This window comes from Canis lupus, chromosome 18 (assembly GCF_048164855.1).
Source record: "Canis lupus baileyi chromosome 18, mCanLup2.hap1, whole genome shotgun sequence".
Taxonomy (NCBI): Eukaryota; Metazoa; Chordata; class Mammalia; order Carnivora; family Canidae; genus Canis; species Canis lupus.
In genome coordinates, this window is record NC_132855.1 from 14,234,096 (window position 1) to 14,259,946 (window position 25,851).

General features: G+C 36.2%; 1 protein-coding gene across 2 annotated transcripts in view; it reads left to right on the top strand.

The window, feature by feature from the left end:
- The window catches only part of DPY19L2 (dpy-19 like 2), a 93,645-nt gene extending 68,187 nt beyond the window's left edge, over nucleotides 1-25,458 (top strand). The window contains exons 17-22 of one of the 2 annotated variants that reach the window (XM_072783507.1): nucleotides 7,398-7,422; nucleotides 12,015-12,134; nucleotides 13,059-13,233; nucleotides 16,091-16,190; nucleotides 17,491-17,616; nucleotides 25,177-25,458. In XM_072783507.1, the coding sequence (XP_072639608.1) occupies nucleotides 7,398-7,422; nucleotides 12,015-12,134; nucleotides 13,059-13,233; nucleotides 16,091-16,190; nucleotides 17,491-17,616; nucleotides 25,177-25,327 (697 nt within the window). In that variant the 3' untranslated portion in view covers nucleotides 25,328-25,458. The remainder of the gene's footprint in view (nucleotides 1-7,397; nucleotides 7,423-12,014; nucleotides 12,135-13,058; nucleotides 13,234-16,090; nucleotides 16,191-17,490; nucleotides 17,617-25,176) is intronic. The other variant, XM_072783508.1, reaches the window with a different exon arrangement.
- The last annotated feature ends 393 nt before the right edge of the window (nucleotides 25,459-25,851 follow it).

Below are 25,851 nucleotides of genomic sequence, written 5' to 3' on the forward strand. Positions count from 1 at the left end.
CAGGGAGCCTGACGTGGGACTCGACCCCGGGTCTCCAGGATCACACCCTGGGCTGAAGGTGGTGCTAAACCGCTGGGCCACCAGGGCTGCCCATGTGATATAGTTTAAAATGAGGAAGTATACCAAGATTATCTTGTAAATTCAGGATTTTTTTGTGGTTCTGTATGAATTTTAGGATTGTTCTTTTTGTATCTGTGAAAAATGTCATTGGATTTTTTTTTTTAAGATTTTATTCACTCATGAGAGACAGAGAGAGAGAGAGAGGCAGAGACACAGGCAGAGGGAACCCCTCTGGGAACACATGCTGGGAACCCATGTGGGACTCGATCCCCGGTCTCCAGGATCACGCCCTGGGCAGAAGGCTGCGCTAAACTGCTGGGCCACCCAGGCTGCCCTGTCGTTGGGATTTTGATAGGGATTGCATTGCATCTGTAGATTGCTTTGGGTGGTATGGATATTTTAACATTAATTCTTCCAAACCTAGAGCATAGAATATCTTTCTATTTTTTTTGTGTGTGTGTTGTCTTCAGCTTCTTTCATCAGCATCTTACAGCTTTCAGTTTAGAGGTCTATCTTCTCCGTGGTGAAATGTATTCCTAAGTGCTTTCTTGTTTTTAATTCTATTATAAGTGAGATTGTTTTATAAATTAACTGTTCAGATAGTTCATTGTGATTGTGTAGAAATGCAACTGATTTTTGAATGTTGATTTCGTATTCCACAATTTTACTGAATTTATTGATTAGTTTTAACAGTTTTTTGGTGGAATCTTTAGGGTTTTCTGCATATAAGATCATGTCATCTGCAAACATAGATGATTTTACTTCTCTCTTTGTTTCTTCTATTTCTTTTTCTTGCCTAATTGCCTTGATTGGGACTTCCAGTACATTGCTGGAGAGAAATAGTAGGAGTGGGCATCCTTGTCTTGTTCTGATCTTGAAGAAAAACTGAGATTTTTCAACATTCACTATGAGTTTAGCTGTGGGCTTGTCATATTATATGCTTTTGTTATGTTGAGGTACCTTCCCTTTGTAACTAATTTGTTGAGAATTCTTATCATGGAGGGTTTTTAATTTTGTCAGAAGTTTTTTCTGTATATACTGAGATGATCATTATGGTTTTTATCCTTCATTCGTTTTTTTAAAAATATTTTATTTATTCATAAGTGAGGCAGAAACATAGGCAGAGGGAGAAGCAGGCTCCCTGAGGGGAGCCCATTTTAGGACTCAATCCCAGGACCCCAGGATCATGACGTGAGCCAAAGACAGATGCTCAACCACTGAGCCACCCAGGCATCCCTATCCTTCATTCTTTTAATGTGGCATATCACATTTATTGATTTGTATATGTTAACTTATCCTAGCATTGCAAAGATAAAAATCCCACCTGCTCTTGGTGCATGATCCTTTTAATTTGATGCTGAATTTGGTTTCTAGTATATGTTGATGCTTTTTGCCTCTATGTTCATCAGGGATATTGGACTATAATCTTCTTTTATCATCCTCGTCTAGCTTCAGTATGAGGGTGATGCTAGCCTTGTAAAATGAGCCTGAACATTCTTTCCTCTTAAATCTGTTGGAAGAATTTGAGAAGGATTAGCATTAATCCTTGTTTAAATGTTTGGTAGAATTCTCTAGTGAAGCTATCTCGTCCTCCATTTTCTTTGTTGTTGTTGAGAGATTTTTGATTCAATCCCCTTACTAGGTTTTGTGAGGTTTTTTAAATAAGATTTTATTTATTTTTGAGGGACAGAGTGAGTGGGGGGGGGCTGAAGGAGGGGAACAGAGTAGAATGACAAGCAGACTTTGTGCTGAGCATGAAGCCTGATGGGCTCAATTCCATGCACGTGAGATCATGACCTGAGCCAAAATCAAGAGTTGGATGCTTAAATGAATGAGCCACCTAGGTGCCTTTCTTTACTAGTTTTAAGCCTATTCAGATTTTTTAAAAGATTTTATTTATTCATGAGAGACAGAGAGAGGCAGAGACACAGACAGAGGGAGAAGCAGGCTCCTCACAGGGAGCCCGATGTGGGACTTGATCCCAGGACTGGGATCAAGCCCTGAGCCAAAGGTGTACACTCAACCCAGGTGTCCCCTATTCAGATTTTGTATTTCTTTGTGATTCAGTCTGGAAAGGTTGTGTGTCCAGGAATATGTCCTTTCTTTGGGGTATCCAATTTGTTGATGTATAATTATTCATAGTAGTATCTTATGACCCTTTGTATTTTTGTGGTATCAGTTTTAATGTTCCCTCTTTCATTTATGATTTTATTTATTTAAATCTTTTTTTCTTAGTCTAACTAAAGGTTTTCAATTTTGCTTATCTTTTCAAAACACCAGCTCTTAGTTTCATTGATGTTTTCTATTGTTTTTTTGTCTCTATTTTATTCATTTTTCTTATGATCCTTGTTCTTTCTTTTTTTTTAATTTTTTTTTTATTTATTCATGATAGTCACACAGAGAGAGAGAGAGAGAGAGGCAGAGACATAGGCAGAGGGAGAAGCAGGCTCCATGCACTGGGAGCCCGACGTGGGATTCGATCCCGGGTCTCCAGGATCGTGCCCTGGGCCAAAGGCAGGCGCCAAACCGCTGCGCCACCCAGGGACCCTTGTTCTTTCTATCCTTTTGCTAATATTGGGCTTAGTTTGTTCTTCCAGTTCCTTAAGTGTATAGTTGTTTATTTTTCTTAATGTAGGCATTTATCATATAAACTTCCGCTTAGAACTGCCTTTGCTGCATCCCGTAAGTTTTGGTATGTTGTGTTTTTATGTTCATTTGTTTCAAGATATTTTTATTTCCTTTTGATTTTTTCTTTGGCCCATCAATTATTCAAGATTTGGTTGTCTTACTTCCATGTATTTGTGAATTTTCTCCTTCCTACTATTATCAATTTCTAATGTCATACTAGGGATGCCTGGGTGGCTCAGCGATTAAGCGTCTGCCTTTGGCTGTCTTCGAATCCCTGCATGGAACCTGCTTCTCCTCCCTCTGCCTATGTCTCTGCCTCTCTATATCTCTCTCATGAATAAATAAATAAAATCTTAAAAAAACATAATTTAATGTCATGCTATTGTGGTCAAAAAAGATACTTGATAATGATTTCAGTCTTCTTAAATTTGTTGAATTGTTTTGTGACCTAACATAGGATCTATCCTAAAAAATGTTCTGTATACATTTGAGGAGACTGTGTATTCTCCTACTGTTGGATAGAAGCTCTGTAAATATATTTGTTAGGTCCATTTGGTCTAAAGTGTAGTTCAAGTCCAATATTATCTTACTGATTTTCTATCTGGATGATCCATCCATTGTTGAAATTGGGCATTGAAGTCCCCTACTATTTCGTATTGCTTTCTATTTCTCCTCTCTGATCTATTAATATTTGCTTAATTTATTTTGGTGTTTCAATGTTGGGTACATATGGATTTACGGTTGTTCTATCCTGTTGATGAACTGACCCCTTTATCAATATATAATGACCTTCATTGTCTCCTTTTACAGTTTTCTTTCTTTTTGTTTTAAAGATTTTATTTATTCATGAGAGACACAGAGACAGAGACACAGGCTCCATGTAGGGAGCCTGATGTAGGACTTGATCCCGGGACCCTAGCTAGGATCACACCCTGGGCCAAAGGCAGGTGCTAAACCACTGAGCCACCAGAGATCCCTACAGTGTTCAACTTAGTCTGTTTCACCCAAAATCTAGAGATCTAGATTTAAATCTATATCATATATTGGTGTGTGTGTGTGTGTGATATGTATGTATGTAAATATATATGACATATGTGATATATGTGATATATGTGATATATATGATATATAGAGCTACCCCTGCTTTCTTTTTGCTTCCATTTGAATGGAATATCTTTTTACAGCCCTTCACTTTTACTTTAATGTGTCCTTAAAGCTAAAATGAGTTTCTTGTAGGCAGCATATAATTGTCTTGTTTTTTTTATTCATTTAGTCATTCTCTGTCTTTTGGTTGGAGAATTAAATCCATTTATATTTCAGATATTTATTGATAGATAAGGACTTGTTTTGCCACCTAGTTGTTTGCTGTTTCATAGTTCCTTCCTTCCTTTCATGCTGTCTTCCTTTCCTATAGTGATATGCTTTGTTTCCTTTCTCTTAATCTTTTGTGTATTTACTGTAGTTTTTTGCTTTGTGGTTCTGTTAGGCTTGCGTAATACATCTTATAGTTACAGCAATCTATTTTAAGTGGATGAAAACTTAACTTCAAACACATATGAAAATGCTGCCTTTTCACTTTCTCCTTCCCTTGCTATGCTTTTGATGTCACAGTTTAGATCTTTTATATTGCTATCCATTAAAAAATTATTGTGGCTACACTTATTTTTAAATACTTTTGGGTTGTTTTTTTACCTTTTTGTTATAGTTCAGTGATTTACATACCACTCTTATGACAGAGTATTCCTAATTTGACTGTATAGGTAACTTTATGGTGAATTTTATACTTTCGTATGTATTTAGGTTACTGATTAGCATCCTTTCATTTTAGCATAACTAACTCCCTTTAGCATTTCTTGTAAGGCAGGTCTAGTGGTAATGAATTCCCTCAGGTTTTGTTTGAGAAAGTTATCTTTTACTTCATTTGAAGGACAGCTTTGCTGGGCGAAGTATTCTTAATTGGCAGATTTTTAAAATTTGAGCATTTTGAATATATCATCCCATCCTCTATTTTTTTTAAGATTTTTATTTATTCATGAGAGACACAGAGAGAGAGGCAGAGACACAGGCAGAGGGAGAAGCAGGCTCCCCACAGGGAGTCCAATGTGGGACTTGATCCTGGGTCCCCAGGATCAGACCCTGAGCCAAAGGCAGATGCTCAACCACTGAGCCTACCCAGGTGCCCCCATCCCATCCTCTCTTGACCTGCAAGGTTTCTGCTGATAAATCTTCTAATAGCCTTATGGGGGCTCACTTATATGAGATAATTTGCTATTTTGGCAGTTCATTCTTTGTCTTTGGTTTTGACACTTCCATTACAATGTGTCCAGTGAATTTGGGGGGATTAAATTTGTATTGGGATCTATGAGCCTCATGTACTTGGATACTCATATCTGTCTCAAGATTTGGCAAGTTTTCAGCTGATCTTTAAAGAAGATTTCTGCCCTTTTCCCCTCTCTTCTCCTCCTTCGACTGCCATGATATAAATATTATTTTTCCTGATGGTGTTCCATAATTCACATAAGCTTTCTTCACTTGTTTTCATTCTTTTTTCCTTTTCTCACTGGATAATTTCAAATTATCAGTCTTCAAGTTCCCAGATTCATCAAGGATCACTTGATTCATGTCATGGTCAAGGGGATCCTCCTTGGCATTGGGTTCATCTTGTGGATGCCCTTGTGGTGATGGTGGTGACCCTTGTGTTTGATACATGGGTACCCGTGGAACAGCTATGGGGATTGGAACTCATGTGCTTGCAGAGCAGTGGCAGCTCTGGTGTCCAGCAGCTCTGGCTAGCACACAATAGCAGTGGATCTGGTTCCTGAGAAATGAGAATACATGGAGCAGCCACAGATTCAGGGACTGCAGCCCAGACACTTATGGAGCAGCAGTGGCTTCAGAGTGAGGCACTGTCTAGCCCGCAGTGGTGACAGTTTGTAGGATGTGGGTGTGCATCACGTGGCCACCAAACTGGAGACTGGAGTGCAGGTATTCATAAAGCAACAGTGGGTTTGGGTCTGGTTAGCCTGCAGCAGCACTGGTTTCACACCTAAGGCATTGGTGTTTTTGGAGCGTTCACCGAGGTCTGAAATGCTGGTATACATAGAGCAGCCACATCCCTTATGTGACATGCACAGGGCTTATGCATGGGGTTGTCAGGGGCCTGGCAGCCCTGGTTCCAGAGTGGTGCAACAGCAGCTCCTGCTGGGGAGTAGTGCCACAGTGTCTTCTTCCCAAGGGTTTCTGAATGCTTTCTCATTTGAAAAGTACCTTTACTTTGCCCTCACATTAAGTTGTTAGTTTGGTTAATAGATATTTCTGAGATTTTTTTCAGCATTTTTTAGATAATTACTGTTTTCTTGCATTGAGCATTATAGATGAGAAATTTTATATCAAGTTTTGCTCTCTGGAAATTTATGGAGTTTTGAGATATTCATGTATATATGTATGCATGAGTGTGTGTATTTTATATATTTATTAATTCATGGGACATTTTAATCTGAACATTCACATCTTCCTTTACCTCAGAGAATTATTGGTTCTCTTAATCTTTTGCTTTAGCCTCTCTTTTTTGACCATCTATTATTGCTCTTTATCAGTTTATCTATTTCAGTTTTATGTTTGCAGATTTGGTTGTATAGTCACATTTTAAATTAGCTACTAGATTTGTTTGCATCAGTAATTATTGTCAGAGCCTGTCCTCCTTTGCACACAGCAGCTCACTGTAGGATTCTGTTGTGACCAGCAGATTTTAGGACAGGTGGGAAGCCCTCCGTCCCCCTTCCTTCCTCCACTGCACAAATCAGGGCCAAGCTGCAATAGAGGCAGAGTAATTTGGTGATCTCTCTGCTTTCCTGACAGGCCTTCCCCTCACCACCTTTAAAAAAAAATACTCTGGATCTGTATGTGCCCTCGAATTTCCTTACTTCTTAGTATCTTACTTGAACTGTGTTACTTTTCTCTCCAACTCCAAAATCCATTAGAAGAAGGGCTCTGTATATAAAACTGAAGTCTTCAATCTTCTTGATGGAATAATGAAATAGGCAGTCCGTACCTCTTGTATATCTAACATGCAGTCTAAGAGGAAAAGAACAACATCTGCACTATTTGTGCTGTGTTTACTGCACTGCGCCTAGAGCTCAGTAGGATTTTTAGACATAAACTTTTGTAGAACTAAAAATATTTATAGGTTTTATCCAGTAACTTTTCCTCTAGAAATTTATCTAGAAACACTAAAGAAACACTGAAGGATGCTCAGAGTTTTATGTACAAGGATAGTCATGGTACTTATAGTTGTAAAAAATGAAAGCAACTCAAAAGTCCAGCAGTACTTATCTAAAGCAGTGTATATACTGTATATGGTTGAATATTTAATAGAAATTCTTTTTCTTTAAAGCCTTCTAGAGGTACAATCTCTAGCAATTGGTAAAAGCTATTTTATCTTTAAGATATCTATATATCTATGTATCTATATCTATGTATCTATATCTATCTATCTATCTACACCTTAATAAGTATATACCTTAAATAGGATGACTATAAATCATGCCTTTCAAATTGCTATGATTTTTAGTGATATTATCTAATATTTTTTATGTTACTGAGTAGTTTAGAGAGAATCAAATTCTTTAAACCTATGGACAAATAAATGAAATTTGTATTTATGTAATCATAATGGGCATTCAGTAAATAGAGAATGTTTTTTATTCCAGAAAACAGCTCCTTGAACATGGTGAGGTAAAGCTTTCATTTTAATCTGTTATACTTGTGTATTAAATTCTAGTTCAAGGATAATTCACAAAAGTATTGCCTTGCTGCTGCACTGTCAGCAGTGCTTCAGTGTTTCAGCATTGCTAATAAATGCTGGTCCTTCCCATGTTTTCATCTGCTTTTTTGAACAGTAGTAAGGATTTGAAAACCATTGAAGGCTCATCTCTAACCACAGAGCATAATTAAATTACCTTCATTTATTCATTCATTCTTTTATTCATTCAACAATAGTAGCATTAATTCCCAGCCCACTGAGCCCATCAGCTACAGCCCATCAGGGCAGACACCCATGGCCCTGGGACTGGTAGCCTTGTGCCACAGCCAGACTTGATGGTCAATCAGTTACAACCTTAGATTGTTACAGGATACAGAAGATGGCAAAGCAGTGTTTCTGCCCTCAGGTATGCATAATGTTTCAACAGAGACGCGAAACAAGACATTTTATATGGTGCTAAATGATTTTGTGGCATATGAAGAGAAAGCTCAGCAGGCGCTGGAAATATGATTTCCTAAGTAATAGCGCTTTGAGTCTTAAGGGAAAGGCCAAATTTACAAGAGAGGGCAACTGAATCTGGACTTGATAAAAACAGCCTGTAATGATAATGAATATTTTGTAATAGTTACTATGTGCCATGTACTGTGCTGTTTTAATTCTCGTAATATTATTCCCATTTTGCAAATAAGAAAATTATGTTAGTTAGATGAGCTGATAACAGAGACAAACACTAATATTTCAGTAATTTAACTCAGTAAAGTTTGATTCTTTGCTCACATAAAGTTAAAATCAGGAGTTCCTAGCTAGCGGTGATTGAGGAACCCAACAAGCAGTGATTGAGGAACCCAGAGCCTTGCATTTATAGCTCTGACGTCTTCAGTGTGTAGCTGCTTTGGTCGAAGTGCTTGTCTGCATCACATCAGCAAAGGAGAAAGAACAGGGAAGGCTGTGCCCTGGAGGGTTGATGTGTTTGTCTACATGAAGGCAGCAAAGGAGAAAGAACAGGGATGATCATGCTGGAGGTTTGTAAGGACTAGGCCTGGAAATGGAAATGTAAACTTCCTTTTTTTTTTTTTTTAAACAATGCTTGTTATTATTATTTTTTTAATTTTTATTTATTTATGATAGTCACAGAGAGAGAGAGAGAGAGAGAGAGAGAGAGGCAGAGACATAGGCAGAGGGAGAAGCAGGCTCCATGCACCAGGAGCCTGACGTGGGATTCGATCCCGGGTCTCCAGGATCGCGCCCTGGGCCAAAGGCAGGCGCCAAACTGTTGCGCCACCCAGGGATCCCCGGTAATCAGAATTTGAGGGAAGAATTACTTCTTTTGAAAAATGGATTGAGTGAAATATGTTGGGGACACTTCCGTGTTCACAGACTAATAGAACCATGTGATTGAATAGTTGATTGTCTGAGGAGGAAGCATAGTGTAGGGGTTAAAGACACAGACCCAGAAGCTGGCTGGCCTCATATTCCCCACTAACTGGCTGTGTGATCGTAGCCAAGTTGCTTTATATCTTTTTGGGAACAACCAAAACAACAGTAATAACAGTACTTACCTTAAATGGTGGCTATGGGATTGAGTGGGGTATATGTAAGATACAATAATGCCTAGTGTAAGTTAAGCACTGTGTAAATGCCCACTTTTAAGTATATATGCCTTCTGGACCGAGACCTCAGAGCCTCCAGCTAATATTCTGGCTTCTGTTAACTGTGCCAGTGAAGGGCATCTCTACCATGTTCTCAAGATGTCTTCACACCTGTTGTGGCAGGTAGTGTTGATAGGGACAATCTGCCATTTGGACTCGCCTTCTATACCTAGTCTTTGTTTTCTTTATGCTTGGGAGCTGCTACTCACACTTTACCCAACTGGGCTCACTTGTTCCAAGGACGGATAGTGAACAGTTCCCTGAGCTGCTTTTCTTTCCTTGCTTCCAGCCTCTAAAAGATGTTGTGAGGATTTTCCTAGTAATTTTTATGTGGAAAGAGGTACTAACAAATTGACAGGAGTGTACATAAAGTACAGAATTTTGGACTGTGCTTTTTGACTATAGCCTTCTGTCTTCTACTTGGTAGTTAAGAAGAAAACAATTTGATAGAATAGGAGATAAAGTAGCTATTGCAAGAGAGCTCTATGGAAAGTCAGTGGCCTGTGAGTAGAAGAGGGGTTAGAGTGTGTGGATAGCAATAGAAAACAAACATAAGAGGTGCCATTTGGAATGGTCATTCTATGTCATTCACCTACAAAAAACATTATGCAGAGAAGATAAGGAAATGGTGGGGATCTTTCAGGTCTCCATATGCAAACTCCCTTCAGCCTTTAGATGATAGAGGAAAGTCAAGGAGAATTATTACTTTGGATTCAATTCTGCTTATATGGGAAGTTGGTGCTAAAGTAGAAGCGATGGGGAAAAAAAATAGAGTACAAGTGATGGGACTTAGGAGAGACAATGACAGTCTCATCCTGTGGCTCAAAATAACCAAACGAAGGCATCCTGGGAAAAGTCAGATGTGTACTTGCATTAATTAGAGCACATCTATGGAAATCTGTTTCTAGATGCCACATTTTAACAAGACATGGGCAATCTGTACCATGTCCAGAGCAAGGCAACCAGAGTTATGACAACACAGAACTAATAACACAAGTTTCTGAATATTTAACTTAAAAATAGAAAGCTTCTAAGGGTGAAAGTGGGGTTAGTGCAAAGTCATGATTACAGTATTTGGATAACAGAGAACTGTCATGTGCAAAGGGGTTTAGACTGATTTTGTGCAGTTGCACAGGTGTGCAAATTATGGGGAGATACTGTTCAATTTTAGAAAAGAATTTCTAACATTTACAGCTATCCATAATTATAATAGGCACTCCTATGACATATTCCTTTTCAGGAATTAGTGAATAGCTAGTTCATAGATTTACAGAAAAGATCTCCATTTTGGATAGATGATTAAAGAACTTGGCTTAATCCACCAATCTGTGATTTAATGGTCCTAAACAAAAAGACCTATTTTGGTGTGAAGTATATTGATATGTTGATATCTTTTGTTCCCTCCGCAACATCTCCCCAATTTTGTCCAAAGAGGAGTTTGACCAAAGAAAAATGAAGGGTTAACTTTGAAATCTTTCACATTCTAATTTTGGGTTCAAGAATTATGAAAACATTAACAAATTCCATTTTTAAACATCTTTACTTAAAAAGGAAAAAAATCAGCTTTGCATTCTGTTTTAAATAGAAATTATATACTTCCAATTCTAAAATAACACATTTAAAAATGTTAGAAAATTCAGAAAAATCACCATTCAGAAATAACCTCTATTGACTTTTTTGTTATGTTTTTGTAGCCTTCCCCACCCCTTGTGCCCGTGCACGTAGGTTTTCACAAACTTAGTATTTTGTATGTACATAATTATACACATTGAAAACTTTCCATGCCATTAAATAATCGGCTAATACGTGGCTATACACATGTGGGAAATGTGGTAATTTACTTATTCCTCTATATTGGTCACATAGGTTGCTCCTATTTTGGCTGCTAAAAATTCAATTTGGTGATCATCTTTGTACAAGCATTTTTTTGGTCTTGATCATTCCCTTAAATTAGAATAGAAATTTACACCAAAAGGGTTGGCTCTTTTGTATCATCTTGATAAATATTGCTAAATTATAGACATCTTCCAAATATTTCAGTGTGTGTTTCAAGGCATCTTCTCTAACACTAGTATTCATTTTTGTCCATTTTATAGATGAAAATCTCTTACCTTTTTGTTTGAGTATTAACGAGTTAGAACATAACTTTTGGTTGCATTAATTCTTTGCCTATTTTTCTAGTGCAGAATTGGTTGATATTTTCTGAATAGATCTGTTAGAAAAGTTTTATCTGAAACCTTTGCTCAGTGGAATCCCATCTGAATAAAAATGAGGTGTCCTGCTAATCAGTACAGATATTTATATATATAATTCCACTACTTTAAAAATAATCTAGATTATGTATTGCCGTGATTTTGTTGCTGACTGACTGACATACAGATTCGTGAAGCATTCCATTTTTGTGAGTCTTTGGGGCTCCCTGCCTCACCTTTTGTGGGTCTTGTTCACATACCACCTCTTCATTGAGGCCGTCCCTGATTGTGCTACTCGCATTTGTAACTGCTCCCACCTGTGGCCTCACACCACATCCTGCACCCCCAGTCTCCATTCTCCCTTCACTTTCTTCACTGCAGTTACCACTTTCTAAAAACTATGCAATGGATTCATTTACTTGCCATGACTCTTTGTCTTTCCTTACTAAATATTTTTTTCTTACTAAATATTTTAAAATATAAGCCTCACAAGGGCAGAAATTGCTCACTGTCATTTTGTTCACTGTTGTATCCAAAGCCCCCAGAACAGTACGTGACATATAGCAGGCATTTGCTAAATCTTTGTTGAATGAATGAATAAATATTAAAATTACTAAATTAAAAGATCCTTGTCCTGATAAATGAGAATACTTTTAATGTATTTTATATTTATTAATTTAAAAGTATATGAAGTGAATATATCATTTTGTTTCATTTCTACAGCTGATTTTTCACACATTGCAACTGTTAGCATTCACTGTTCTTGCCATTTTAATTATGAGGCTGAAGTTGTTTTTAACACCCCACATGTGTGTTATGGCTTCCTTGATATGTTCTCGACGGGTAAGGTATTCATTCTTGTGTCACTACACTGTGGTAACTATAGCAACAGCACCGTAGTTACCATGGCTTTGCTGAGTAATGCAAAACAAAACACTTGGTTTAAATGATTTAAAAGGTTATTTCATGATTAACTATGAATAAGAAAAGCAATTTCAAGTAGCTTTGAAAATTATCCTTAGATTTTAACCGATAAGTGACAAGTGAGGAGGCACACTTTCCCCTGGGTTAGTAGTTTAGCCACAAGCACAGGTGTTTGGAGTTCAAGTCTGTGTCTGTGCGAGAGTTTCATGGCCCATTAAAATGATCATGAAATGTTCTTCTTTAATACTGGAGTAGATGCTGAATAATTGCTCTAGTATTATCCTGTTTGGCTCAGAGAACCAGGGCAAGTTGTCAGTTCTGGGGTTCTCTTACTATTATATACAAAAGAGCTAGACAAAGAAGCTAGAATTTTGGGATCAGTGTACTTCTAGAAACATCTTACTTAGTTTTCGTGATAAGAGTCCTGTGTTAGAATATCATAATGCTTTTTTTCTGAGAAGATTATATGTGTTATTGCTAGTGAGGTTTCATAGTTATTTTAAATGTCCGCAAAGACCAGATATTACAGGAATCAGTTCTAGGGTGTTTCAAAATTTTGTGATTTACTAATCTTAATCCTTGGTAGTAAATCAGTACTAGAAGAATGAAGGGTGTTTCCTCATTCTTTTGAGGAGAAAGAAAGTTCCATTTTTACTGGACCCTGTAATTCCAAAATATGTACCATTTTTAAACAATAGATGACCATAGTTTGGTATATTACTAGTGCATTGGTAGTATCAAATGATAATCCATCTTGGTTCAAGTAGCAAGGTGAGAGTTTATTATTGACCCTATAGCACTCTTCATATAAGAATTAAAAACAAATGGTTTCTTTCATTTCAGCTCTTTGGCTGGCTTTTTTGCAGAGTTCGCTTTGAGAATGTTATCTTTGGCATTCTAGCAGTAATGTCAATACAAGGTTGTACAAACCTCCATAATCAATGGAGCATAATAGGAGAATTTAATAATTTGCCTCAGGAAGAACTGATACAATGGATCAAATACAATACCAGACCAGGTATGTAGCTCTTATTATTATCTTATTATCTTGTATTATTATTTTATTATCTTATTATCGTATTATCTTGTAGTTACATATACACATGTAAAAATACACATACACACTGTCACTTATACACTCACAGATTTTGAGCATGCTAATGGCAGTGTCCACCAAGTCAAACCTTTTCAAAAAAATTTTGTGCCTTTTTAAAAATGCCTCCTAGATAACTGTCAAGAATTTTAATTAACATAAGGAATTAATGATTATTCATAGTTATGTGCTATAAGTCTGAGACCATGGTTGTATGTTAACCCTAACAATGACAAACACATCTTCAGTGGCAAAATTTCATGCCTTGTGAACAGACTGTAGGAGCAGGTACTTTTGACTGTGGGGAGGTCAACAACACCCCTTCCATCACTTCAGTCAGTGCTGCCTACCTCACCCAAATCTGCAAAACCATTTGCACACAGAAAAGTTAAAATCTCAGATATTCTGTTTTCTTCACTAACTCATTTCAAAGAGATGAGTATAAATCCTACCTGTAAATACCCCCAAATCCCATTTTTATCTTCCTATCTTTATCCAAAATTAACTCAAGCAGAGATATTTATTTCATTTTGAAAAACCTTCGAGAGAATAAATATATTCTACAGTATTCTTTACAAGCAATCTGTGATCTTGTCCAAGACCATTTTTGAAATTTAGTAATTTTTGGTGGCACTAGTTCTTCACTGTGGTGCATTTACATTTATCCCGTGACCCCTTGGGGCCACTTCCTCTTACCGCATATCTGATGGTCTCTGTTTTATTAATTAGCCTTGTTAAAGCAAGCTTTCATAAGCTTCAGCTCAGATGCTGGGTTTTCAGAGGTGACAGGACCATCACTCACAGCTGCCAGACCAGTTTCATCAGGATTTCAAAATTAATCCTCTAGTGAATTTTTTCCCTAGAGGAGTATGAGGTGCAAGATGTCCCTTTACTCTCCCTTACCCCCTCCCAGGTAGTTATTTTTCCCAAGCTTTATGAGGTACCTACTTTTAAATCTCCTGTGTCTGACTTTGTTCCAGTGTTTATCTTAGGTTCCTAGCAGAGAGGGCCTACATTTGACAATTTATCCTAAGATAACTCCCACAAACTCCTACCCCAGTTTTAGCCACCTCTTCTTTGATCTTCTTATAAATCTTTTCATTCTTCAATTATGAGTTATCTCAAGGTTACCACATGTTTATTAAAAGCAGCCTGTTGGGGGCGCCTGGGTAGCTCGGTTGGTTAAGCAGCTGCGTTTGGCTCAGGTCGGGATCCTAGGGTCCTGAGATGAGCTGCTGCTCTCTCTCTTTCTCTCTCCCTCTCTCTGCCACTCCCCCTGCTTGTGCGCTCTTGCTCTCTCTCTCTGTCCAATAAATAAATAAAATCTTTTAAAAAAATTTTTAAAAACTAAAAGCAGCATGAAGTTCTGTAGTCTGGGTGAGACTAATGCTTGCGCTCAGGTCCTTGCAAGGCTGTATAGTTCGTGTACTGCTTACAGTTGCTGTATGGAGAGGACAAGTGGGAACTGCAATCCAGCCCACGGTCTGCTTACCAAGTCAGGTATTAGTGAAGCTCTGTCAAGTCAGAAGGGGTACTTTTATCTAATACATTTAGTAGAGTATATGTGGAAACTTCAGCAAACATATAAGAAAATAGAATATTCTTTCCCCATCTTGTTCATATTTATCTCGTCACCAAGAGTGAAGACTGTGCGGGGTATTTCTATCACCTAGTTTTTTCCTGATAACTGTGGTGCTGGGCTTTGGGTCCCTCCAGCCCACATTTTCTCAGCCTTGGCACTATTGACATTAGGGCCTGGCCCGTGCACTGCAGAATATCTAGCAGCATCCCCTCCCTCTACCCACAAGTTGCCAACAGCACCTCTCTCCCCCACAGTGTGCCAGCCAAAAATGTCTCCAGAAATTGACCACATATATCCCTGGGAAACAAAATCATGTCTGCTTGAGAACCACTGCTCTAGCTTAAGAGCTTTCCATCATTAATTATTCAATCTTATAATAATAAATATATACCTCTACACTGATCGACTTATATATCTTCAAATTTAAGTCATACATAGAGATTATTCCACCCAAAGTTATGTTTAGGATACTTACTTACATTGTAAGCAAACATTCAGTTATTCACAGTAGATCTGAATCACATGCCTTATTCCTATTAATGATTTTATTATGCTGATTAAAAATGATAATAACCTTTCAAAATTATATAATAATTTATTATACAGAAGTGCCAGGAGGTAAGTGAGCATTTGGTCTTTGTCTTCCAAGGAACTATAGTTCACAAGTTCACAATTTCATTTTAAAAGATGTAGCATGAGACCTACTACCCCTTGTAACAGTCTCTCAGTTCTTGACATTTAAATTATGGGAACAAGATAGAAAGTTTTACAGTTCTTTCTGGCCCTGCATGTTTTTGTAGTATTGCCTCTTATACTGAGTTTGAATGTAGCAAGAAGTTGTAGTGAAGTGGCTGAGAGTGGGCTCTGGTGCACATGGGTGGGTAGTCTTGGGCAAGTTACTTACCTTTGTTGCCTCTTAGTTTCTTTATTTTACAGAATAATGTAGAACCTACTTCATAAAGTTGTGTAAATTAAATTGCCTAGTCCTAGTAAACTTATTTAGCACAGTTCCTGGCACAGAGATAGAAAAGCTGGCTGTTATTGTAATAGACAATATTGACCAAAGAAAAAGAATAATGCCGATGGTTATTAGTTAAATGTATTTCATCTTTCTTAATTCTAGTTCAAATATTATAGATAAGTAGTAACCTTTGGTTTTCTTTAAAATATGTCATTAAGGAATATATTCTTGTTTTTCAGATGCTGTTTTTGCAGGTGCCATGCCTACGATGGCCAGTGTCAAGCTGTCTACCCTTCACCCCATTGTGAATCACCCACATTACGAGGATGCAGACTTGAGGTTGGCAACTCATTGTTTCAACCAAACATGCTTACAACTGACATTGGTTCTTAGGAACAGGGAAAATTTTACACATACACACACACATGCTCTCATCTTCATATTCATGCTGGAAGTTTAAAAATGTATAATAACTATCCAGAAATTATGATATGTACCTGTTCACTCTAAAGAAAACTTAATAAACCTCCAAAAAATGAAAAAAAAGCTAATTTTTTCTCAAAGTGAAAATGTCACATATTTATGATTAACCTGTATGTGTGTTGATATGCTCCAGTAGAACTGCTCAGTATTAGTAAAAGGAGATGGAATCTGATCCATGGCCATAGTTTGCCAGCCTGTGTTCTGAACCCCAGAAGCCTCTGCATGATTTAAGAAACCATTCTCCGTCTTCCTGGTGGCCTATAACTAGCCTTTTTAAACAGATATAAAAAGTTCATGAAATTTATATGTTACATGATTTTGTGAAAATTTAGGGTTTTTTGCTAGGTAGTTATGAGTCATTGAGGTGTGAAAGTTTTGTTTTCCTTAAATAATTGACTTTAAAAGTTATTTTAATAATTTTAGTAATTGCCAGGGTAATGTTTTCCTGCTAATGCTACTTTGGCCTATTTTTAGAGATAAAATTTTAAATTATTTAAAGTTTTATGTCTGGTTGTGGACATTGCACATCCCCTATGCTTGAAATTTTAAGGAATGTCCAGTACATAGATGGTAATTGTTCAGGATTTCATAACTCCTCTATTGAGGACCAAATCATATTTTGGTGAATAATCTTGTTTATCAGGCTTCCTAACTACTACGCTTGATGCCCTCTATCTGAATGTATGACTTGCTATATTTCAACTTCAATTCATATGCTTTTTGGATAATTTCAGTAGGTGAAATTATCTAGTGAAGTCTGTTTTTTTCCTCTCTTCACCTCTATCTGAATGAGTTCCATGAGCAGATTATTTTATGCATTGTGAAAAGCAAAGCTATATTCTAAACTATTATCCTGCTACCCATGTCTGGACTCTGAACCAGTTTGTCTGTTCCAGTAAACACTAACAAGCAGTACATACAAAATTCAAACCACTGTAAGTTTTAGCACATGCAAAATGTAAGTAGGAATGTGAAAACTACTTATGTATCCAAAATAACCTATGCTATTCCCAAAGCAATTCATGCTGCCTGAGGTCATATATATGAATGCTCCATCCAGTGAGTGTTGAGATTTTAATTTGCCGGCAAAATTTCTTTAATCCATTCTATTATAACTTATTAAAAATTTTTTTTAACTTGTGTTTTGAACATAAAGGGCCCGGACAAAAATAGTTTATTCCACATATAGTCGAAAATCTGCAAAAGAAGTGAGAGATAAATTGTTGGAGTTACATGTGAATTATTATGTTTTAGAAGAGGCGTGGTGTGTTGTGAGAACTAAGTGAGTATGAGCCCTATACTATATGCTATGGAATATCTTTAAGAAACAAATGTTTTTCTTTATTTCAGTAGTTGTGATTTTTAAGAATGTTTATTCTAAGTAAATTCCATTAAAATATCCTGGCATTTTATTTAAAATTATTTCATGTAGGAAAGTAAGTATCATTTAAGTAGAGTCTAAGTTTAAGAAACTATAGTATATTTTAGCTTACAGATTTTTTCATTTTAATTTAACATCTGAAATATAGCTTTCTTTATAATTTTTCAAATTTTTATGATAATTTATATTAGATGCATGAAATACAGATTTGAATTTACAGCAGTGTGAGACATTAGCATTCTTTTACTACAGCTGGAGAACACTGAATTTATAAGACTTATGAGAAAAGTTTCAGATAACTCAAGAAGACATAGTAAGAAAAACATTCCTAAGTATAATTTTTAATTTCTGAATTTTGGATTTCTAAAAATCACAAAATCCTTAAATGTTTAATGGATATCTTGAGGCCTTTTTTCTTAGACTCTTTAACTTAAAAGGTTCTTATTTTTATTAAATATAACATTTAGAATTTTCATTTCTCCTATGGATAATTAGGAATTAGGCCATAAAATATTTTTGAAAAGTGAGGTTCATAAGTTTTACTAACTAATTTTAACACCTAACTTTAATATCTAATATAGTCAGGAAAAAATGGCATCTTGTAAGGGAAGAAACAGAAACATCATAATGTTAATGTATGTATACATCATATTAATTTAAAATTTAATAAAGTAGACTTCAAAATAAGGCATATTTCCACAAATAAAGATGGACGTTTTATAATGACAAAAGGACTAATTCATCAAAAATATATAACAGTTCTAAAATGTGTGTATCTAAACAGAGCTTCAAAGTGCACAAAGTAAAATGTGCAGAATAGAAAGAAAAAATAAGCAAATTTTCAATGATAGTTGGAAATGTTAACTTCCTTTCTCTACTGAGAAGATTAGGTTTAAAAAGTGTAAGAATTAGAAGATAGAAACAACAAACAGTATAAGATAATGTGACCTAATTACTCTTATAGAACAGTTCAGGGAAAATACATTTTGCAGAGTACACATTCATTTAAAGGAACATGGAATTTTCATCAAGGGAAACATATGCTGGGCCATAAAAAATGGATTCAGTATATATATATTTTAAAGATTTTATCTATTTATTCATGAGAGATACAGAGAGAGAGACAGAGGCAGAGACACAGGCAGAGGGAGAAGCAGGCTCCATGCAGGGAGCCTGACGTGGGACTCGATCCTGGGTCTCCAGGATCACACCCTGGGCCGAAGGCAGCGCTGAGCCACCAGGGCTGCCCTTTTCTTTTCTTTTCTTTTCTTTTTTTTTAAAGATTTTTGGCTTCAGTATATTTAAAAGATTTGAAATCATACAGAATTAAATTAGAAATTAATAATTAAAAATCTACTAAATATAGATATATAATAAACCCATACATATTTAGAAATTAGGCAGTAAACTTATAGATAACTATGGATCAAATAAAACCCCACAAAGTAAATTGAAAAATAATATTTTTTTTACTTGAATGCAAAGAGAAGTGTTTTCAAGAGGTGTTGCTGATCTAACTGAATATCTCTGTAGAAGAAAAAGTGAACCATGATCCATACCACCATAAACAAAAATTTAACTTGACATGGATTACAGAACTAAATGTAAATGCTAAAATTAAAAGATTTCTTGAAACACAGAGCACTAACAGTTTAAAAAAAAACTAAATCATACACATCAAAATTGAAATTAAAAAAAAAATTTTATTTATTTATTCATGAGACACACAGAGAGAGGCAGAGACACAGGCAGAGGGAGAAGCAGTCTCCATGCAGGGAGCCCAATATGGGACTTGATCCCAGGACTCCGGAATTATGCCCTGAGCCGAAGGGTGATGCTCAACCGCTGAGCCACCCAGGCCCCCCTCCTCAAAAGATGTTAAGAAAATGAAAAGGGAATCCACAGACTTGGAGAAAATATTTGTAAAGTGCATATCTGATAAAGGAGATATATATATTTTATATGAAGTTTTAGAAATTAATAATAAATTGATGATACAATTGAAAATGGACAAAACTTGGACAGACATAATTCATGAAAGAAAATATGTGTTGACTAGTGAATACATGAAAAGCTGCTCAATATTGTCAGTGTTCAAGGATATGCAAATTAAAACCACAGTGGGATACTATAATACATACTTTAGAACAGATAAAATCTTAAAAACTAAAATACCAAATATAGGCAAGGATGCAGATTAACTAGAAATCTCTTACATTAGGAATCCCTGGGCGGCTCAACAGTTTAGCGCCTGCCTTCAGCCCAGGGAGTGATCCTGGAGTCCTAGGATTGCATCCCGCATTGGACTCTCTGCATGGAGCCTGCTTCTCCCTCTGCCTGTGTGTGTGTGTGTGTGTGTGTCTCATGAATAAATGAATAAAATATTTAAAAAAAAGAAATCTCTTACATTGCTAATGAGAGTAAATGATGCAGCCACGTTGGAGAAGTATTTGGAGTCTTTGCATAAAAATTTAAGCATATATTTGCCCTGTTGCACTTCTACTCCTTGAAACTTAAATAAGAGATATGAAAATATCTGCCTATAGAGGATGTTATAGCCGCCTTATTCATAATATTTCAAACTGGAAACAACCCAAATATCAGGAGAAAAATGAATAAACAATTTATAGTGTATTCATACACTGGAATGCTACTCAGCAATAAAAAGGAATAAAATACTGATATGTGAAAAAAAGAATGAATTTCAAAAACGTGCTGAATGAAAGAAGCCAAACACAGAAGAGTACATACTATGTGATTCCATCCTATGAAGTTCAATATATGCAAAACTAGTGGAAATAGAAATCAGAATAGTGGTTGGCTTTGGTGGAGCAGGGAATAAAGGTGGTGGTGGGAAGATACTCTGAAAAGGGATTCAAGAACTTTTTTCTTTTTCTTAGAATAATGACAGTGTTCATGATCTCGATTGGCATGTTTTTTATATGGGTATATGCATTTGTCAAAACTCATGGAACTGTACACTAAGATCTGTGTGTTTTTACTTCTATAATTGTACTCTAAAAATACAAGTAAATATTTATGCAAAGAAGTCTTCTAAAATCCCAAGACATAGACAAACATTCTACAACTATCCCTAATAGCCTTTTGAGATACCAGGAATAAATTCTAAAGAAGGGATAGCAAATTTTCTCTTAAGGCAATTCTTTTTACAAAATTGGCTGCTTCTACTTTTTTTCACAACTCTGTTCTATTAAATATTACATACTCCTTACCTAAAGGCCTAAGGCTATGTGACATTTAAAGAAAATAGTGAAATGTGATAATTGGATTTTATAGTTTGGACAAACTGGATTTAGGAGTTACTGGTCTATCTAATGTCCAAGGACATTGAACATAGGACCCATAAGAAACCAGTTTTGAAGAGAGTTCAGTTAATATTGTCAAGAGGTTGATTTACTGCTCCCAGAGATTACAGTTATAAGAACTGGGTGAAAACACAAGCACTCTTTACTTTGCATGGTACTATACTGGCTGAAACTTAAGCATGTCAAAATTATGTTCTTGCTTTGCATGGTTCCATGGATCTCAGTGTCATATTGAGACTCCTGTGTATTGGAACCATGTCTTTTTTTTTTTTTAGATTGTATTTATTTATTCATGAGCAACACACAGAGAGAAGCAGAGACATAGGCAGAAGGAGAAACAGGCTCCCTCTGGGGACCCCAATGCAAAACTCAATCCCAGGACCCAAGGATCACACCCTGAGCCAAAAGCAGATGTTCAATCAGTGAGCTACCCAGGCATCCCTAGAACCATGTCTTAAGAGCTACAAAGGCACTACTTAAAGCAAAGATATAGTTCCAATATGCATATACTTCAATTAACAGGATGCATCCAAAGTTAGGTTTAATTATAGTAAATACAGTTATTTGAAGTATCTGGGAAGTGACAGAGAAACAGAAACTTAAGAAATTTGTACTTGAAGGACGTCTCTGAATTTGTGACCTTCTTGCCTGAGAGCACTTCCTAAATCACCCCCTTCCAGATCCTACTAGAGCAGAAAATCACAGCCTACTGATTTTAGGGGACAGATGGTGGCAGATGAGCTGTGAGTAGCAAGGCAGCTGGATATTTGAAGGGGACATTTTAGAAGCAAGAGCACTACAGAAAGACCAAAATCGAAAATCTGAATATAAATTCTGCCTAAAACCTATTCTACACATGCCTGTGAGAAACCCCTGGGAACTTAGGAAAAGGGCAGATGAGAACTAGAGCCAAAATGTATATCCTTTTATCTATTTTATTTTATTTTTATTTTTTGAGATTTTATCTGTCTCTTTTAGAGTCAGCAGGGGAAGGGGCAGAGGGTGGAAGGAGAGGAAGAGAATCTCAAACAGATTCTGTGCTCAGTGTAGAGCCTGACATAGGGTTCAATCTCATGACCCTTGAGATCATGACCTAAGGGAAACCAGGAGTTGGGTGCTTAATGAACTGAGCCACCGAGGTGCCCCAAGATGGCTATCCTTAAAAGAGAACTCCTGGTGAGATTTGCAAATTCCCTGTTCTTTTGATCATGTACGTTTCCCAACTTGCACACACTCTAGGAAGCAGGAAGCAGAAAGCAAAGTCATTACTGTTTCAAGATGTTAGGGCAGAAATAAGAGGTAACAAAGCAACTCCACATTCTGGGGAGAACCCCCCAAAGCAAGGGAAATACGGAGAAGATAGGTTTCCAAATATGAATATAACTCTGCCCAAATCCCCAGCTGATAAAAACACAAAGAAAACCCCAGGGATAGAAGGAAGAAGTAGCTGGAATCTAAAAAAAACTGAGCAGAGATAGTTGCTGCACAAGACAGGACATCTGGGGGAGTTAATTGCTTACCAGAACAGAAAGTAACAATCATCAGAAGAACAAAACAGACTCCACACTCACTGCCTCCTATTTTCTCCAGTGTTCAATTTCCAACAAAAAATTATCAGACCAATAAAAAAAAGGGGGACAGCCTGACCAAAACTCAGGAAAAAAGTCAATAGAAACTGATTCAAATAGATTGAGATGTTGGACTGAGAAGTGGATGACTGCAAAGCTGTTGTTATTATTATATTCAAGGAATTAAGATATGTTCAAAGAATTAAAGGAAGACATGATATCAATAAAAGACAAAATAGGATTCTCAACAATGAGACAAAAGCCCCAGAAAAAAGGAAATTCTAGAACTGAAGAGCATACTAAGACTTTATTTGAGAGAAAAAATGATGGAGAGAAAGAGAGAGAGAGAGCACAAGCAGGGGGAGGAGTAGAGGAAGAAAGAGAAGCAGACTTCCAGCTGAGCAGGGAGCCTGATGCAGGGCTGGATCCTGGGACTCTGGGATCATGACCTGAGCCTAAGACAGATGCTTAACTGACTGAGCCACCCAGGTATTCCTAGAACTGAAAAGTATAATAAATGAATGAAAATTCTTTAAAAGCTCTCAATAATAGGTTTGATATGACAACAGGAAAAAAAAATCAAAGACTGGAAGATAAATCACGAAAAAGTAGCCAATCCAAAGAACAGGGATCAAAAAGATTGAAGAAAAAGTAGCAAAAGCCATAAAGACCTGTGTATTATTAAGTAGTTGAGCACATGGGTAATATAGTACCAGAAAAAAATGAAAGAAAAGAAAAATAGCAGAAAAAAATACCTGAAGAAATGTTGGCCAAAAGTTTCTTCTTCGCTGAAAGCCATTAACTTAAAGATTCAATTACACTTAACAAATCCAGCTAGGATAAACCCAAGGAAATCCACACCAAGGTACATCATAGTCAAACTGGTGAAAAACAAAGAGAAAAGAGAAAATCTTGAAAGAAACAAAAGAAGAATGATTTCATAAATGTCTGGCTTTTCATAAACAATAGAAGTCAACTGACATTGAAATGATCATTCAAAATTCATATATATAGGATATACTAAAATGCACTGGAAATGGTAAAAATGTGGGTAATATTAATCACTCCGTATGAATATATATATTTTTATATATGAAAATCTTTTAAAAACTTATGAGTAATTAAACCAAAGATAATACCATTGTATTTTTGAGTTTACAATGTAGTATATATATTATATATATATGACAGCAATAGCACAAGCAAGGGAGTAAACAAAAATAAAATGTATCATTGTCTGGAAGTAATCCAGTTAATGTTAAGTAAATTGTGATACATTGAAGATGCCTGTTTTAATACCTAGAGCAACCACAAAAAAAGACAAAAAAAAATTGCATAAGCCAATGAATAAATTGGATGATGCAGTAAAACTTTCTGCTTGACATAAAAGAAGTCAAGAAAGAGAACTAGAAAATCAAGAACGAGATGACACAAATAGAAAAAAAAAAAAAAAAAAGCCTAAGTCAGTGTCAGTATTTACAAATGTGAACGAGGACTAAACACTCCAGTCAAAAGGCAGAGATTGGTAGACCAAATACAAAAGCAAAATCCAATTATGTGCTGCCTGTAAGACATGCATTTTAAATAGAAATACATATATAGATTGAAGGAAAAGGGATGGAATTGTTATCGTGTGAGTAATGTATAAAAACTGCAGTGACTATAAATATCTAGAATATTCTAGAAAAGGCATAACGATGTTGCAGAAAGAAGATCAGTGTTTGCCTGGGCTAAGCTTGCGCGAGGGGACTGACTGCCAGAAGGGCTCAAGGGAGCTTGTTTCAGTGCTGGGAATTTTCTGTGTTAGATTGTGGTGGTGCTTACACACCTATGCACGTTTGCCCATATTTATCAAACTTATAAAATGGGTGTATTTTATTGTATGTAAATGATTCCTCAATATACCTGTTAAAAAATAATAGCCAACTTTCCCTGACTTCTTCCCTTTACTGACTCGCATGCAAGGTTATTCCTCAGTGAGAACTAGTATCCCAGTCAGTCCAATCATAGAGCCACCCACACACAATAGGAAAGGGTTGAGGAGAACAAATCTGGCAAAAGTGCTTTCCTTCCTTGCCTTGGGCTGTATGTTTCCATGCTAATCTAAGTCAGGTGAAGCTCAGAAATAGGAAATTCATCAGGAATTAGATTAGCTTTCCTTTGTCTCCTGCTACTCATGGGCCTTAGCCTTGTGTTTGGATGGTGATACCACCTAGAAAATATATTTATTTACATTTCATTTTGAAAATAAATTTTTAAGTAATGTATTTCGAAATGGATATTGGACTTTTACTGTTAAGCTTAATAATACATGGGTTATTTGATTAAGTATAACATGAAAATGCAACATCCTTAATTTCATTTTTATCTCTAAATGGTGAACTTACAAATTTTTGAAATGTAATAAAATATCAAACAAATTAGTCTCTAAAAATCTTGGAGCTACTTTATAATTTATTTATTTATTTATTTATTTATTTATTATTTTTTACTTTGTAGTTTATATACTCTCCCTGTATATTTTGATTTTTAATATGGATATGTATGTGCCCCTCCCCTTTTTTTAGGCCTGGTTGCAGTATGCTGGAAATTTGGGATGTAGAAGACCCTTCCAATACAGCGAACCCTCCCTTATGTAGCATCTTGCTCAAAGATGCGAGGCCTTACTTCACCACAGTATTTCAGAATAGTATGTACAGAGTATTAAAGGTTAACTGAGAACGAGACAACCCATCACACTCTGGTGCAAACAAGTGTGTAGAAAACACTTTGCCTTATTTATGTCAATAAAATCACAAACTTTAATAAGGGACCTTTAAAAAGAAGATAATAAAAATGATTTGAAGTTATTCTGATTATTAAAAGGTAAATTATTTCATTGTTCTCCATTGAATGTCAGGCTCATTAGGCTTGTCATTTAAATCACTTAATACTGCATAAACAAATGTCCATCTTAAAGTTCTAAAGAAAAATATATGTAAAAGAACAATGAGATTTAATAAGTCGAAGGTATATGTAAGTCCTTTTGTATCCAACTAGGTGCTTCGAATTTTCTCTCCAGCGCAAACTCTTTAAACCACTTAGAATAGACTAATGCAGTTTCTGAAATGACACTTCCTTGAAATCCTTATACTAATCACAACTTCTTTACCTCTGTGAGGAAATTTGTGTATAACCATGTGTCTATTAAATTTGTTTTTGCTTTTATTAGCCCTCAGGAAAGAGCTTTAATATCTTTTAAT